Source organism: Labeo rohita, chromosome 20 (genome assembly GCF_022985175.1).
Source record: "Labeo rohita strain BAU-BD-2019 chromosome 20, IGBB_LRoh.1.0, whole genome shotgun sequence".
NCBI lineage: Eukaryota > Metazoa > Chordata > Actinopteri > Cypriniformes > Cyprinidae > Labeo > Labeo rohita.
The window spans coordinates 9674817-9690728 of NC_066888.1; the positions used below are offsets into that span (position 1 = coordinate 9674817).

Here is a 15912-nt window from a genome sequence, read left to right on the forward strand (position 1 = left end):
ATTTTATGTAATTTTATTATTTTATTTTATTTATATATTTTTGTTTTCTTTATTATTATTATTATTTTTTTTTTTTCTGTTATTGTAATGTATTGTATTGTATTGTATTGTATTCCTGCAGGTTAGTCAATTGATTCTTGAGCACCACAATTATCTGATGTGGTGCCTAGATCCTCTATTGGACTGGGGTCAGATCTTTGACACAGGCAATGTAGCCCATTTTCCTCATTGTTCTGTTGCTAGTCAAATGTTAATTTAATCTTTATGGGTGGGATCATTGTCCTGCAAAACGATGAACTTCTACCATTACATTTTTATGACCACTTCTTTTGCAGCATATCCTTTAGATTTTAATGTCTTTTAAATTTAATGTGTTTTATAAACGAACAAACATAAATAAATAAATAAATAAATAAATAAATAAATAAATAAATAAAACTTTGTAGTAACATAAAACTGGCCACATTTATACAGTTTTATTATTATTTATAATAAATGTATTTATTATTATTTGTTTATTATTATTATTATTATTATTATTATTAACGAACAATTATTTGAAAAAAAAATCACAGTAAATCAAAATTTTAAAGGAAACACATTTTATGATATTTTTATTGCTTATACCTTTTATGAATAAACATGGGGTATCAAGGGAAAAAAATATGTACTGTTGAAAAAATAATTAAAAACCACATCCCTTTTGGTCCATTTAATCCTTCTTACGTATCTTCTGTTTAGGTGAACTGGTTGCAGGTCTGGTTACGGTGTGTTACAGCAGCGGCCGCTAGGGGTTCGATTCTCGGTGTGTGTGAGCACGCGTGTCCCGAAAGGCTGAGGGTTTCATTCAGCGTGGCTTTGGGACAGGAGAAGGGGGCTGAGCGCTTACTGAAGAGGAGGTGGAGACCAGAGGAGTATTCATAAACAGGAGTTCATCTCCTAGTTTTAAAACGCCGCTCTCTGTTCAAACCTTCAAGTAGCGTAGAATCTCACAACTCTCTAAGAGAAGCACTGCTCTGTGACGCCGCGGTTTCACTGGACAAAGTTGAATGGACTTGATTGCGCGGACAGCTCATTGTTTTCATTAACTTTCCAGGACGTCTTCCCACTTTAGCCGGGACTTTAACTCCCTTAAACTTTATACGACACGTCCTTGCTGACAAGACCACTGAGACGAACCGCTGCTGCAGTGAATCTGTGGGATTTTAGGAGGAAGACATCAGGAGGAACTCTCTCGCAAATGCAAAACTATATGTATGAGAAGGCGATGGCACCCGAAACAAGAAACGGAGGAACATCCACGTTAAATAACAACGGCGTAGACAACAGCAAGAGGAAACTTTTAATAGCACTAGACATCTTCTGCCTTGTTCTGGGTGAGTGTCCAACATGCAAAAAGTTTGTAACAATGAAAAAAAAAAAAATGCATTGTGTGTAAAATCAATGCATCATACACAGATTTAGAAATGGGAGTTTGCATTCAACACAATGTTATGCTATCATTTATATTGTTGTTAATGTTATGCATTATTTAAAACATAAATAACTTTAGAAATAAATCATTTTTTAATATGTATGATATAATTTAATAATTTTTGCACAACAATACAGAATGCTGGGAAGAGGAGAATGTCAAGCAACGGAGAAAAAAGTAAACAATAAAACAAAAAATGCATACATAGTACAATGTTTTGTACAACATGTTAGAACCAGGTGGAATAAATTTTCCCAAGTAAAGTTAAACTGTTTTAACTGTTATTCTACAGGAAAGTATGAAAGCTGAAATAAGTAAACTATGTTTTATTGAGATAACAATACAAACAAGCCATAATTTGCATTGTTATCTTGGTAAACAGAAGAATAACCGTTGAGCGCTCTTATCGCAGCCAGTAGGATGGGTAAAGTTGGCACTGTTAATGCAAACCACTTGTTTTTTCTTCATCAGATGTGTAAGAAACATCATTTGGATAGTTTAATGAAAGCTTTCCCGTTTATCAAATGAAGGAGGCAGTTATGTGGCCCCTTTGCGCCCTATTGACATCTTTTGAAGTGGCATGGGAACATGCCTATTATGGTTAACCTATCGCTTACATGTAACAAAATCATCTGTAGCCAAAACAAGTTCTGTAAACATGACTTTGTTCACAGCTTTTTATAGTTGTGATGCAACAGATTTTCAGGCAGACCATCACGACCATATGTAATTGATTTGTCTGATCTGCAGACAAAAGTTTATTTAGATTCAAAGTTCAGTACAGTCAATTGTCCGTGACAGAGGATACACAGTGATAGCTGTAAATTGCTCTCAGGTGTGTGTATTTTCTTTCTTTTTTTCTTTAAAAGGTGAGTTTTAGATTCGCAGCTTTCAGCGGCTCAGCTTGACGTTGATTAAAGTGGTTAAAGATGTGCACTTGTTAACCTAAAGGTTGTAGGTTCAGACCAACAAAGGACAAACACAACAGTGCCCTTAAGGAAGAAATGATAATTCCAGAAGAATTGTACCTACAGTGAGTCAGTATTTAGTCGCTAGGTGAATCCGATTTGTATCGCTTGCCTCCGATGCCTGGAAACCATCCCAGCGTTGGGTTCTCATCTTTCCTCAAAGCCTGTCAGTTCGAACCCTCCTCCTTCAGAATGAAAGGATTAACAATCTTCAGCCCTCATCTTTACACATTCTTCTAGAAGAGACCCTCCAACCCCCCGCCAGCTGGCATATGCCTCATTTAACTCCAGCCACGGCATCATATCAACTTTCTCCTCGCTTTTAGGGGCAGAATGAGTCCCGCTGCTTTTGTTCCCAGGAATGCGGAGTAGAATGGCTTAAACATGTCGCTTTGGAGAAGCAGGACAAGGCTTTTGTAAGCAATTAGAGTCTGTGGTTTTAAAACGCCTGTGAACCTTCTGCAGCATCCAAATGGGTTGTTGCGCTTTCAAAAGCGATGACACGTTAGGGCAGGTGGAGGCGGGAGAGGAGGACTATCGCTGATCCAAAGGTTTCTGATAGCTTCGCTTTGAACGGTGGTCCTAAATTAGAAGTTTATAGCGAGGTTGGTGACTAATAACTTCCTTTTGCCCCCGTATAGTAAATGAAAACGAACACCCAGCTCTTCCTGTGTGCGTTTTATGGTCGCTTTCAAACACGGCCAAAATAAGACATGTTGTCGTGTGGTTTATATAGATGTCCATATGTAGCAACTTCACTACACTCTTAAAAGTAAAGCTTCTTTACTGGCGTCAGCGGATTTGTGAAGAACCTTTAACATCCATTGAACCTTTCTATTGCATACTAGTTCTTTAGGATGGAAACTGTTTCAAAATTCATTTATTGGCATTCATGGAGCCACAAAACGTTCTTCAAAATGTTTAGAATGTTCTTCAAACTTTGAAAAAATATTATTTTAAAGAACTGCTCAGTAAAAGGTTCTTTGGGGATCGAAAACAGGTTCTTCAGTGGAAATAGAATGGAACCATGAAATGGAAACTCTTTTTTTTATTGCCATTGATGGTGCCCTGAAGAACCTTTAACATCCATGGAGCCATTCCATGGCACAGAAGATTCTTTAGAATGTTTAGAATGTTCTTCAAACTTTAAAAAAAAAAAATATATATATATATATATATATATTTAGATTTTTCCCTGAAAGGTTCTTTGGGGAGCCAAAAATGTTTCTTTCATGGAAATGCAATGTAACCATGAAATGGAACATATTTGTTTATTGGCATTGATGGTTCCATGAAGAACATTTAACATCCAGGGAGCCATTTTTTTTAGGATGTTTAAATGTTCTTCAGATGCCTAACTGTTCCCTGACATGTTCTTTGAGAAAACCAAAAATGGTTCTTCCATTAAAATAGAATGGAACTGTAAAATGGAATGTCTTTTCTATTGGCATTGATGGTTTCATGAAGAACCTTTGACATTCATAGAGCAATTACATTGCACAAAGAGTTCTTTAAAATTTTTAAAATGTTCTTCAGACTTTGAAAAAATGATTCTTTTGACAACTGTTCCCTGAAAGGTTCTTTGGGGAGCCAAAAATGGTTCTTCCATTGAAATAGAACCGGAACCATGAAATGGAACCACTTTTTTATTGGCATTGATGGTTCCATAAAGAACCTTTAACATTCATGGAGCTTTTACATGGTCCAGAGTGTTCTTTAGAATGTTTAGAATGTTCTTCAGACTTTAAAACCATTATTCTTTAAAGAACTGTTCACTGAAAGGTTCTTTGAGGAGCCAAAAATGCTTCCTCTATGGAAATAGGATGGAACCATAAAATGGAACCAACTGCCATTGAAGGTTCCATGAAGAACCTTGAACATCCATGGAGCTTTTTCATTGCTTCTTTAGGATGTTTAAAATGTTCTTCAAACTTCGAACTGTTCCCTGAAAGGTTCTTTGGGGAACCAAAAATGGTTCTTCCATGGAAATGGAATGGAACCTCTTTTTTCATTGGCATTGATGGTTACTTGAAGAACCTTTAACATTCATGGAGCCATTCCATTGAACAAATGGTTCTTTAGTATGTTTAAAATGTTCTTCAAACTTTGAAAAAAGTTTTTTTTAACGACCTGTTGTCTGAAAGGTTCTTTGAGGAACCAAAAATGGTTCTTCCATGGAAATAAAATGGAACCATGAAATGGAAACTTTTTTTTTTTAAATTGGCATTGATGGTTCCATGAAGAACCTTTAACATCCATGGAGCCATTCTATTACACAAAGGTTCTTTAGAATGTTTAAAATGTTCTTCAAACTTTGAAAAAATCATTCTTTTAAGAACTGTTCACTGAAAGGTGAACAAGCCCTGTTTGAAACCTTTATTTTTAAAAGTGTAGAATGTTTCTTGCAAGTCGACACTCATGTTATGTGCTTCAAAAGGAGGCATAAACAAACATGTTCTTTGTCATGTTTAAGATAGTGGGCTTGGCCTGTTTTTGGTGGTCTTTGGGGGGCTGTGTGAAAGAGAGGAGACTCATTTGGAGGGGATTTGAAAAGGATGGCTGAAGAATGTCTCTCAGTGAATAGGCTTTGTTAGCGCTGAAGCTGCGGCCCATCCAGTGGTCAGACACTTGAAGTTCCATCTGTTGTGGAGATCTGTAGATTAGCACGTTATCACCGTCTTTCCCTCTCCTTGGATTTCTCTCTCGCACTCTCACCGTCTCCCACATCAGATACGGAGCTGATAACCCCTTCTGCTCTCGCATGGCTGTTTTATTACAGTTAAATCTCCTTCAACCGTTGGTGTTTACATATTCAGTACATTTATCCACACTGAGACGGGCGATGCTTTTGTTCCTGCTCATTAGTAGTTTATCACTGAGGGCATTGTATCCGCAGTGCGTCTGATGCATTATGAATGTAAATGAAGACTCAGAGAGCAGCCAGACGGATTGTAGTATGTGTAGCGTTGCCTCCTGGTGAGATGAAGTAGAGAGGCTGCAGCTGAGCTCATTAGCATACAGTAGTTATAGTAACGTAAAGGAGGCGTGTCTCTGAGTGTCACTCCCCCCTGAGGGTGTCTAGGGTGGTGGGTCACACACATTCCTGCCCATGCCACTGATAGCTGAAATAGTTTACATACAGACACAAACAGCCACCCAGACTCTTTCTCTCATCCACACTGACTTTGCAGTTTGAGATGCCAGTGGTTTGGTTGTATAAATGGTTGTGATTTAAGCTACCTTTCTGGTACTGAGTGAATCATTTTAAGAAGGTATTCAGGTTTTCTTTTTCCCAAATCAAAAGAAAATAAATAAATAACAATTATATTAACATTTTATAAATGCATATGTATGTAAAGAAAATTATATTTTTTTAGCTGCTTATTTAATTAAAATAGTTTATACATTTTTACATGTTATATAATGTTAAAAATATATATTTATTTTAGTATTATTAACATTTTATATATAACATGAAGTATATAAAATTGTAAAAAAAAAAATACAATTATTGTTTTATAATATAAATAAAACAATTATTTATTAATGTATTACAATTAAATATGTAAACAGTGTGTGTATAAATAATATAAGAAAGTTAATATTTATTTATTTATTTAGTATTATTATAATTAAATATATAACATTATAGTATATTATATTGTAAAAAAAAATTAAATCTATAATTTATTGTACTTTTATTATTTATAACATTACATGTAATAATGTATTAATATATTATTTTATTAAATCTGAAAGTTTTCGTTTTGAAAGTTAATATTTATTTTATTTTGAATATATAACAATATATAGAATATTACATTGTAAAAAAAAATAAAATCATTTAATGTAATATTATATATAACATTAAATGATATATGATATATATGATTTATATGTAATTTATGTGTGTGTATATATATATATATATATATATATATATATATGTATATAATATATATAAATTGTATAGTTTTTGTTATTTAGTTTTCATTTATTTTTATTTACACTTTATAATATATAATATAAGAAATATATGCACATATGTATGTATGTATGCAATATATGTACATATGTATGTATGCATACCATACATACATACGTATATGTATATATGTATGTATGTATGTTCACATTTTATTCCAATTTTAATTTTGTATTTTTATTTACATTTTATAATTTTTAATATTACAAAGATTAATAATTATTAATATTAATTATTATTGTATTATTTATATATTTATATTACAATTTAATATACTTAATAATATTATTAAGTATATTAAATTGTAAAAAAAATAATTCTATAATTATTTCTTATATTTTTCTATATATATAGAGAGAGAGAGAGAGAGAGAGAGAGCGTAATATAATAAATAATTATAGATTTTTTTTTTTTTTACAATTTAATATACTTATATATACTACATATATATATATATATATATATTTATATATATATATATATATATATATATATATATATATATATATATATATAAGTATAAATAATACATAATACAATAATTATATAATATAACAATTGGGAATGGCAATTGGAATGGAAATTACGTAGTTGTCATGAAGGTAATGAAAAAAGAAATACTGATCTAAACATTTATTTTTTGAATTTGGGTTGAAATATTTTGATAGGCTTGGTGAAATTCATCCTAATATGATAAACGCATAACATTGGCGCTTTTTGCATGGTTAGTGATTGGTGGAAATGCCTGTTCGTGTGCTCCTTGTTCATACTCCACAGATGTGAAGCATACTTGGCTTACCAGTGACATGCAATCCAGTTTGCCGGTCTGAAAGGTTTGGCCAAGCTGCTTCCTTGTACCTCTCGTGGGAAGCATCAATTCTTAAAGAGTTTTCTTGTTTACTTGTTGGAATGAAAATGAGAACTCAACTCCAATACTGCAAGATATCACCACCGTCAACACTCAGCCTGAATGAAAACAATGTCTGAATGACTTTGGCCCTCAGTTGTTTACAATTAGTCATGTAACCTAGTGATGAGATCAAAGCGAAGGAAAAGGTTTCGGTCTCGTGATTTCTGGTCGTTTTTAGCTGCTTTTAACTTCTCCTTTATCCGTGACATTCCAGGAGGGCGATGCTAGAGTTATGGAGTGCCAGAGAACCCTTTGGGAGTCTCTCTCATTTAGGTCTGACTGCATTAACCTCCACCTCTGAAGCTGAGAAGGTCTGGCCCACCTCTATAAATATTTTCCAGAATTTCTCAAATTCTTCTTCGCAGACCGAGGGCGGCTTTCACTCTTGAAGTGACATCTGGTATAATTTTCTGTCGGTGTGTATGCAGGGGCAAACGCAGGAAAGGGAGGGAAGAGGAAAAGGTAGTCTCGCTAGGCCGTTCTCCTGTTTTCCCTCCCTCGCTACGACTCTTTGCCCTAGGTGTGGCCAGCTGTGCTGTGAAATGTAATCCCCCCAGTTTTTTTTTTCTGCGTCGTTTCCCCGAGCCCCAAACCCTCCCTCTTTCTCTCATTCACAGGGTGTAATTGCAGGAGACTGTCTAAAGCCGCCACATGGTGTTCAGGAAAGACTTTGACCGGCCGTAGCTGTCAGTCAGATGGACGGATGAAGTCCTCCTGTAGTAACGCTCCATTAACTTTTGCTGTTGCGACATTTCCACATCCTGTTTATATAGTTTACATGTGTTTTGCAAAAAGTTTGCGGTGCTTTTCAGCAATTCTTTTTAGTAAGGTCACTCAACTTTTTAGTAAGGTCACTCAACGGAGCATGTCCTCCGATACTGAAGTTACATGGTTTTCATGTAAGAAAATGGTTACTTTAAATTGTAATAATGTTTCACAACTTTGGTATTTTTATCAAATAAATGCATTCTTAGTGAGTAAAAGACGCCTTATAAAAACTTTTACAGAACTTGAACAGTATGTTTTTATATGAAGTTTTTATTATTATTATTATTATTATTTTTTTTTAAAGAAATTAATACTTCTGATGCATTAAATGCCTCTGAAGTAATAATAAATACTTTTATAATGTTACATAAATATTTGTCAAATAAATGTTGTTCTTTTGAACTTTATATTCATAAAAAAATTCTGAAAAAAATACATGTCCACAAAAATATTGTTCAGAACAGTTGTTTTCAACATTGATGATAATAATAATAAATGTACTAAAATATAAAATATATTAAAATAGAAAATGGTTACTTTAAATTGTAATAATATTTTACAATTTTTATTTTTACTGTATTTTTATCAAATAAATGCAACCTTAGTGAGTAAGAGGCTTCTTATAAAAAACTTTTTTTTTTTTAATTTACCAACCCCAAACATTTAAACAGCAGTATGTTTTTATATGATTTTTTTTTAAAAAAGAAAAAAGAAATTAATACTTTTGATGCATTAAATGATAATACCTTTATAATGTTACAAAACTATTTATATTTCAAATAAATGCTGTTCTTTTGAACTTCAATTAATTCTAAAAAAAATCCAGTTTCCACAAAAATATTAATCAGAACAGTTGTTTTCAACATTGATGATAATAATAATAGTAAATATATCAACATATATAAATGTATTAAAATAGAAAATGGGTGCTTTAAATTGATAATAAATTGATAACAAATTGATTAATAATATTTAATAGTTTGTTTTTACTGCATTTTTATGAAAAAAAATATACATACATTTAAGAAATTATTACTTCTGATACATTAAATGGCTCAGAAGTGATAATCAAGACCTTTGTAATGTTACAAAATTATTTATATTTCAAATAAATGCTTTTCTTTTGAACTTTATATTCATAAAATATTTCTGAAAATATCCAGTTTCTACAGAAATATTAATCAGATCAGTTGTTTTCATTTGTTGATAATAATAATAATAATAATAATAATAATAATAATAATAATAATAATAAATATATTAAAATATAAAAAATATATTAAAATAGAAAATGGTTACTTTAAATTGTAATAATATTTCACAATTTATATTTTTATTTTATGCAGCCTTAGTGAGTACTTGTTAAATAAACAACTTTTGAACAGTTTTTATATGAAGCTTTCCACAAAAATATTATCCAGAACATTTGCTTTTAACATTAATAATAATAACAAATATGTTAAAATATAAAAATATATTAAAATAGAAAATGGATGCTTTAAATTGTAAAAATATTTCAGTTTTTTGTACTGTATTTTAATCAAATAAATGCATAAAAACGTTTAAAAAAACAACAACTTTTGAACAGTTTATATGAAGATACAAATGAAAGATATTATAAAGTGTTACCAAAAAAAAAAAAAATCTAGCTTTTTTATATTGGTGACCCCTGATTTGACAGGCGTCGGAAAATGACGCGAGCAGGACTCAAACTCTAGTTGTCTGAAAGACCACCATGGCTTAACATTAGAGCTTGTGTTACAATAGTAACCTGCAGAATTAAGCTACAAGATTAGAGCTGGATAGAAATTCGACATTTAGTGAGACTTATTGCAGACAACCTTCAGCCTTCAGTGACTTTTTCCAGCAACTTTATATCTAGGAATGACAAAAGAATTGCTGTTTCTGCCTATTACATAATGGCGTGACATATTAGACAATAAAATAACACCTACTTTGCCATTGACATAAAATCAAGCTGAGTTCCATGAAACATAAAGCAGAAATTCAGAAGTCATTCCTCTGAATCAGAAGCTGCCACAGATCTTTGGAAAGCAATGTTAGGAGTCTCCGGAGGGAGCTGTATTTTGTAATACTCAGCATTAAGGCTGGAAGGTTACAGTGCGATGTAGGAATGGTTTCCATATGAGTGCACTTGGAGTACAGTAGAGTCATCTGGGCCTCAGATGGAGTCACAGACTGCCTCGCCTTGCCTCGGCTTCACCGCTGGTAATGACGCTGTCAAAACATAGTGCCCACGCTCTGCATTTGTGTATGTCTAAGTGCACATGTGCAATACTATGTGTTTGACTGTTTGCACAAGAACCTGCGAGGGTGTTTGTGTGCGTCTGAGAGAGGCTGGTTTCTGAGGTCGCTGCCATGTGGTTTAATTACATGCTTGTAGAGTTTATGCGATGAAGTGGGCTGCCGTAGGTAGCAATTAGACATGAGCACGAGTGACCATCAGCTGGCTGTATAGACTGTGTGTGTGTGTGTGTGTGTGTGTGGTTAGACAGTCGGGTGCATCTTTATCACATCTTGGAGCACATGTAACACACTCTTCAGGTTTGTTACGGTCACTAAATTCCTCCTAGTATGGACACTGTGATCTCCGACCACATATCTGACGGTTTACGGCTCTCTGTTTGCTCTCGGAACAATAGCGTAAGATCTTCAGGACTCTGGAAGCAAGGATGAGGAGCCCCTGCTGGTTTGTATGCCTCTCTACGAGGTAAACACACAAACGATTTGTTTATTTATTCTCAGTCTAATTGTAGTCTATTTCCTCTCGCTAGTCCATATTGTATCCTGTCAGCTATTGTTTTAGCAAATGAGGCATTGTGTGTGTGCGAGTCTGTGGGATGCATGAGGATGAGAAACAATCGTCCTCCAGTTCGCTCAGCTTCTTGATTTTAATTCCAGGGTGTTGGAATTTTTCTGGAGTGTGTGCATGTGTTTTCTGGAATGGGATTTCTTCAAATCCAGTGTGGGCATCTCATCTAGCACCGAAAGGCCAAGGCTGACCTCTGCAGCCTTCACACGACAAACGCTCTTTCACTTTTTCTGGGTCATATGGATTAAGTCCAGGGTGCTCAGCATTCCTGAGTGTAAGCCTAGCTGGCCCCTAAAGGGCAGTCACCCTGCGCGCATTCATATGCTAATGAGACCTGTGTCACCGAGGGTAATATTCTAATGTGATGGATAATGCACAAACAAATGATGTAGCTCAAATATATCTTTTGGTTTCAGTTTGTCGCACCCTTAGGTAAGGAATCCTCTTACAGCTTGGTTGGTTTATTAAAGATGAAGTGTGTAATATCTGAAAAGCTGGGGTGAGAAGAGTGGGTCTAGAAGGAAATGATGTAAAATCCGTTTCAGCAGATGACTCAAGTGTCAGCTTGTTTATATATAGCAGTGTCATAGTTAAACAATTAAAAGTTGTTTGCACTATTGGAAATAAATCTTAAACACAAAATATTAAATGAAAACGGTTCAAACTGAAAGTTTACGGTAACTCTTTATCTTAAGGTCCAATTCTCACTATTAACAAACCATTAGTTATGACTTTTGGCTCTAATACTAAAATAGTACTGATGCACACAACACATTCTTTAATGAAATTTAGTCTGGTATGTGTTTGTGGGTTTCAAAACTCAATTTTCATATAATTAAATTTTCACCCTCAGTAGTAGATACACTACCAGTCAAAAGTTTTTGAACAGTAAGATTTTTAGTGTTTTTAAAGAAGCCTCTTCTGCACACCAAGCCTGCATTTATTTGATTCAAAATACAGCAAATGCAGTAATATTGTGAAATATTTTCACTTTTTAAAGTAACTGCTTTCTATTTAAATACATTTTAAAATGTATTTTTTTTTCTGTGATCAAAGCTAAATTTTCAGCATCATTACTCCAGTCTTCAGTGTCACATGATCCTTTAGAAGTCATTCTAATATGTTGATTTGCTGTTTAAGAAACATTTATTATTATTTTCAATTTTCAAAACAGTTGAGTGCATTTTTTTTTCAGGATTCTTTGATCAATAGAAAGATCCAAAGGTCGGCATTTATCTGTAATAAAAAGCTTTTGTAACATTATAGAAATTATAGAAAATTATAGGAAATTATAGAAATTAATACTTTTATTTAGCAAGGTTGCTTTAAATTGATCAAAAGTGATGATAAAGACATTTGTAATGTTACAGAAGATTTCTATTTCAGATAAATCCTGTTATTCTGAACTTTCTATTCATCAAAGAAACCTGAAAAAATATACCGTCATTTCCCGCTATCATTTTAAGCACTGTTGAGCAGATTCTTAAATTGTCCATTGTGTTCACGCGCTTAACAGATGGATCCACAGATAGACTCGGCTTTCAAACGCTTCCGTGTGTTTCTGCGTAAGTGCTCAGTGAAGAGCGTGAAGCGATGAGCATTGTAGCCAATCACAGGCCAATCACAGACTTATCTGTTGAACGCGTGAACGCAATGACCAATCAGAGGTTTTTAAGAATCCGCTCAACATTACTTTAAACTGCTAGCAGGAAGTGCTGGTATTGTCACGTCTTTAAAATTTCAGTACCAACTGGTACCGACGCCAGTACTTTTGACGTTAGTTTATAGTAGAGTTTAGTCTTTCTTTTTTTTTTCTCTGGGATGTTTCCTAGTGGGTGGAGTAGTAGCAGGAGAACAATGCTGTGATCGTTTACACCTTTACTGTTATTGTTACTGTCTGCGGAAGCACACACCCACAATAAGAAGTGCAGCTTACACAAACTTGTCAATATAATACACTCATAGACATAATAAACACATTTAGACATTGCCATTTCCATGATCTCATTCCCATACACGCCACACCAAAAGCTTAAATGCAGCTCTCACACTTTGGAAGAGCGTAGATTGCTATTTTCAGATGCTTTGGTTGTAGTGTTCAGTCTGTGGCAGTTTTTTTCTGTTCAGCTTTAGGGCAGGGTGGGAGATGGGAGCAGTTCCTGGCCTCTACCCCAATGAAGATGCTCACACCAGGCTGTGGTGGCCTAGGTTAACCCCTAAATGCACACACCTCCAGAATCATAACACACCACTGACCCTAGGGTCTGTGAAGTGGCCGGTAGGGATGAAAGGATTGATGGAGAGAGAAAAAGGATACGCCAGTCCAAAGAAGCCACTTCTCCTGAGCTACAAGCATTTATTACTTTATTTTATGGCCTTGGTAAAGAAATGCATAAAAAGAGGCTGAGAGACAGTTGGTGTTCATTTGTTTAATTACAGTTTACTGTGAGAAGAAAAAGACTGGGTTTGACCCTTGACCTAGGGAAGCTGGCCAGCAGTTGTGCAGTTGTACATTTCCTCACCTAAAGGAAAAGTAAACAGACCTTCCAAAGAATGTGACACACTTGGCACAAGGACTTTTTTTGGGGAACCTTTGCCTTGCTTGATTTAGTGGGATCTCCAGACTTTTTTTTCGACATGCTTGGCCTATTTACTGCATGATTTAAATAAACACAGGAACACTTATTCACAGAAACCACTGTAAATTCTATTTATGTGTCCTCATGTATTCTGTAAGATAAATATATTTGGTTTGCTGGTCTCCTCTAGGGGCTGTTTGTAGGTGGGGAAGAGATCAAAAAGGTTAAATAACAGAGCGGCTTCGACACGTTTCCATTACACCCCCGTCCACTGTGATTTTACTCTTGATGGGTGATATGTTTATATATTTATAATTTTAATAAACATCTCATTTGGGAATGTTTGTTAAACACAGACAGTTTGACTCGAAGCTCTGTTAATAATTCTCCTCTAGTAAACACTTTTGACATGTTTGGGAATTGGAGGGCTTTTGTATTGTTGCAGATCATCCTAAATAGTATGCAAAATAAGAATTACTGCATCAGTATGTTGATAAAAGTAGGCTAAATGTGCCTAGTGCATATTCTTTTTCATCTGTACTACCCACAACCTCTTGCACAACACAAGGAGACTTCTCTTTCCCATCATTTTTTAATATGCATTCACCCAAAAGTAAAGAAACACCAGTATGCCTATTGAAACACAGCCCTAGGCTGTATCCAAAATCATCACGTAAATACTCATTCTGTGTTTCCTATATTAGCTCACTAATACAGTCCACTTGAAAGAATAAATGAAAACGAGTGAGCTAATCCAGACAAGGAGTGGCCCAGAAGTGCTGCAGATGTTGCCATCTGCTGAGACACCTCCTTATTATGATGCATTATGGGACTAAATGAGTGCACTCGAAAACGTCCATTCCGGACACCTCTACAAATGGGTATCCCTTCAAATAGTGCACTATGTAAGGTTATGGTGGGTGATTTTTGGACATGATCCCAGTCATTTCCACACAGCGTTATCAGCTCCCTTGCAAGGCTGCACTCAGATGCCCATGTGAAAAGGCACGACCCTGGCGTCGATTTCCGTGAGTTAAAATTGCTGTGCGTAAGCACATGTTTTGAGCTGGGCCCCAGCCCCAGAGCCTATCTAATGTATTGAGAGAGTGAGAAAGGTAGGATTGCCAATGTGCACGGCTTTGCTGACCACAGCAGCTTGCATAGACAAAGCTAATGGAGTGACACTGGTGCGTATGAGAGAGCAGAGAACAGTGACAGAAGGGGTCCCTCTCACATACAGTACTTAAAAAAAAAAAAAAAGTGAAGTTTTGGTCATAAACCAAACAAACATGCACAAGTCTGTTTTTCTTCCAAGTTGCGCACTGTGTCCTAACCAGGCATGATGCTCCTGCAACAAGTGGAGAATAATTTGCTGTTTTCTTGTTTTGGTAAGTTGTGTTTGATACCTCTGACCAAGGTTTGGACCAGTCTCTTTGACATTGTGCTTTTGGAGACAACAAAATATGTGATGCACAAAAAGTGGCCTGGTGGGCAGTGCATAGAGTGTGGTGATATTTCCATGTTGTCGAACTGAGAGACACAGATATAATTAGCATTGATTAGTTAGCCCGTTGGGTCAGATGGAAATGGGGTTAGTAGATCCAAGTTTGCCCACATTGATCTGTATTGGAAACGGTCTCTTTCTGACATGGATATCTGTAAGTGATGGGTCACGGGTATGGTTTTAGTGTTCGGGTCAGTGCTTCTGTGCCGCAGTGGGGGCAGAAAAGAGGAAAACATGCAGGGTGCTACTGAGACCACACATTCCAGAGGTCAGAGTGCATAGGTCAAAGGTGACAGTGAACGTTAATCTCTTTGTGTGTACTTCTGTGTGTGTTTTAGTGTTTAGTCTAGGTGGGTTTGTGGATTATGTGTCCGGGAGCCAGAATGGATCTGCGTGTGTTTCGGAAATGTCAATCAAGTTTGAAATGCACCTCTGACTTCTGAAGAATCCCACACAGGGCATTCTCATTCCACTGAGCAAGTGCAGAACTTTTTATAAATGGCATGTCCTCACCAAAGGGTCAAGGTCTGACTGGTTATCAAGGGTATACTATATACATACCAAGTTATACTAAGGCCCTGTTCCAAATGGTGCACTTGATTAGTCTTACAGACTTGCATTTCTTGGAATGCCTGTGAAGGTCATAGGGTATCCCATTTCTTGCTTTGCGCGTCGATGCACACTTTTGCAAGCGTAGACTTGGCTGAGCACCGCAAAGTTTTAGGGTGCCATTTGGGATAGGGTGTAACTCAGATTAGTCACTAGTGAAAGGTTTGGCCCTGTGCATGCTCTTGTGGTGACATCATCCAATCAGGATTGTCATGATATCATTTTCTGCCAAACTCTACAAAGTGATTAGTCACAGAGCATTTTATGTCATAGGTGATTGGG

The 15912-nt window shown here is 35.3% G+C and overlaps 1 protein-coding gene across 2 annotated transcripts in view; it reads left to right on the plus strand.

Annotated features, from left to right (window-relative positions):
* The first annotated feature begins 874 nt into the window (after positions 1–874).
* Positions 875–15912, plus strand: part of plpp3 (phospholipid phosphatase 3) — a 45714-nt gene continuing 30676 nt past the window's right edge. Inside the window, exon 1 of one of the 2 annotated variants that reach the window (XM_051138885.1) lies at positions 875–1376. In XM_051138885.1, the coding sequence (XP_050994842.1) occupies positions 1241–1376 (136 nt within the window). In that variant the 5' untranslated portion in view covers positions 875–1240. The remainder of the gene's footprint in view (positions 1377–15912) is intronic. The other variant, XM_051138886.1, reaches the window with a different exon arrangement.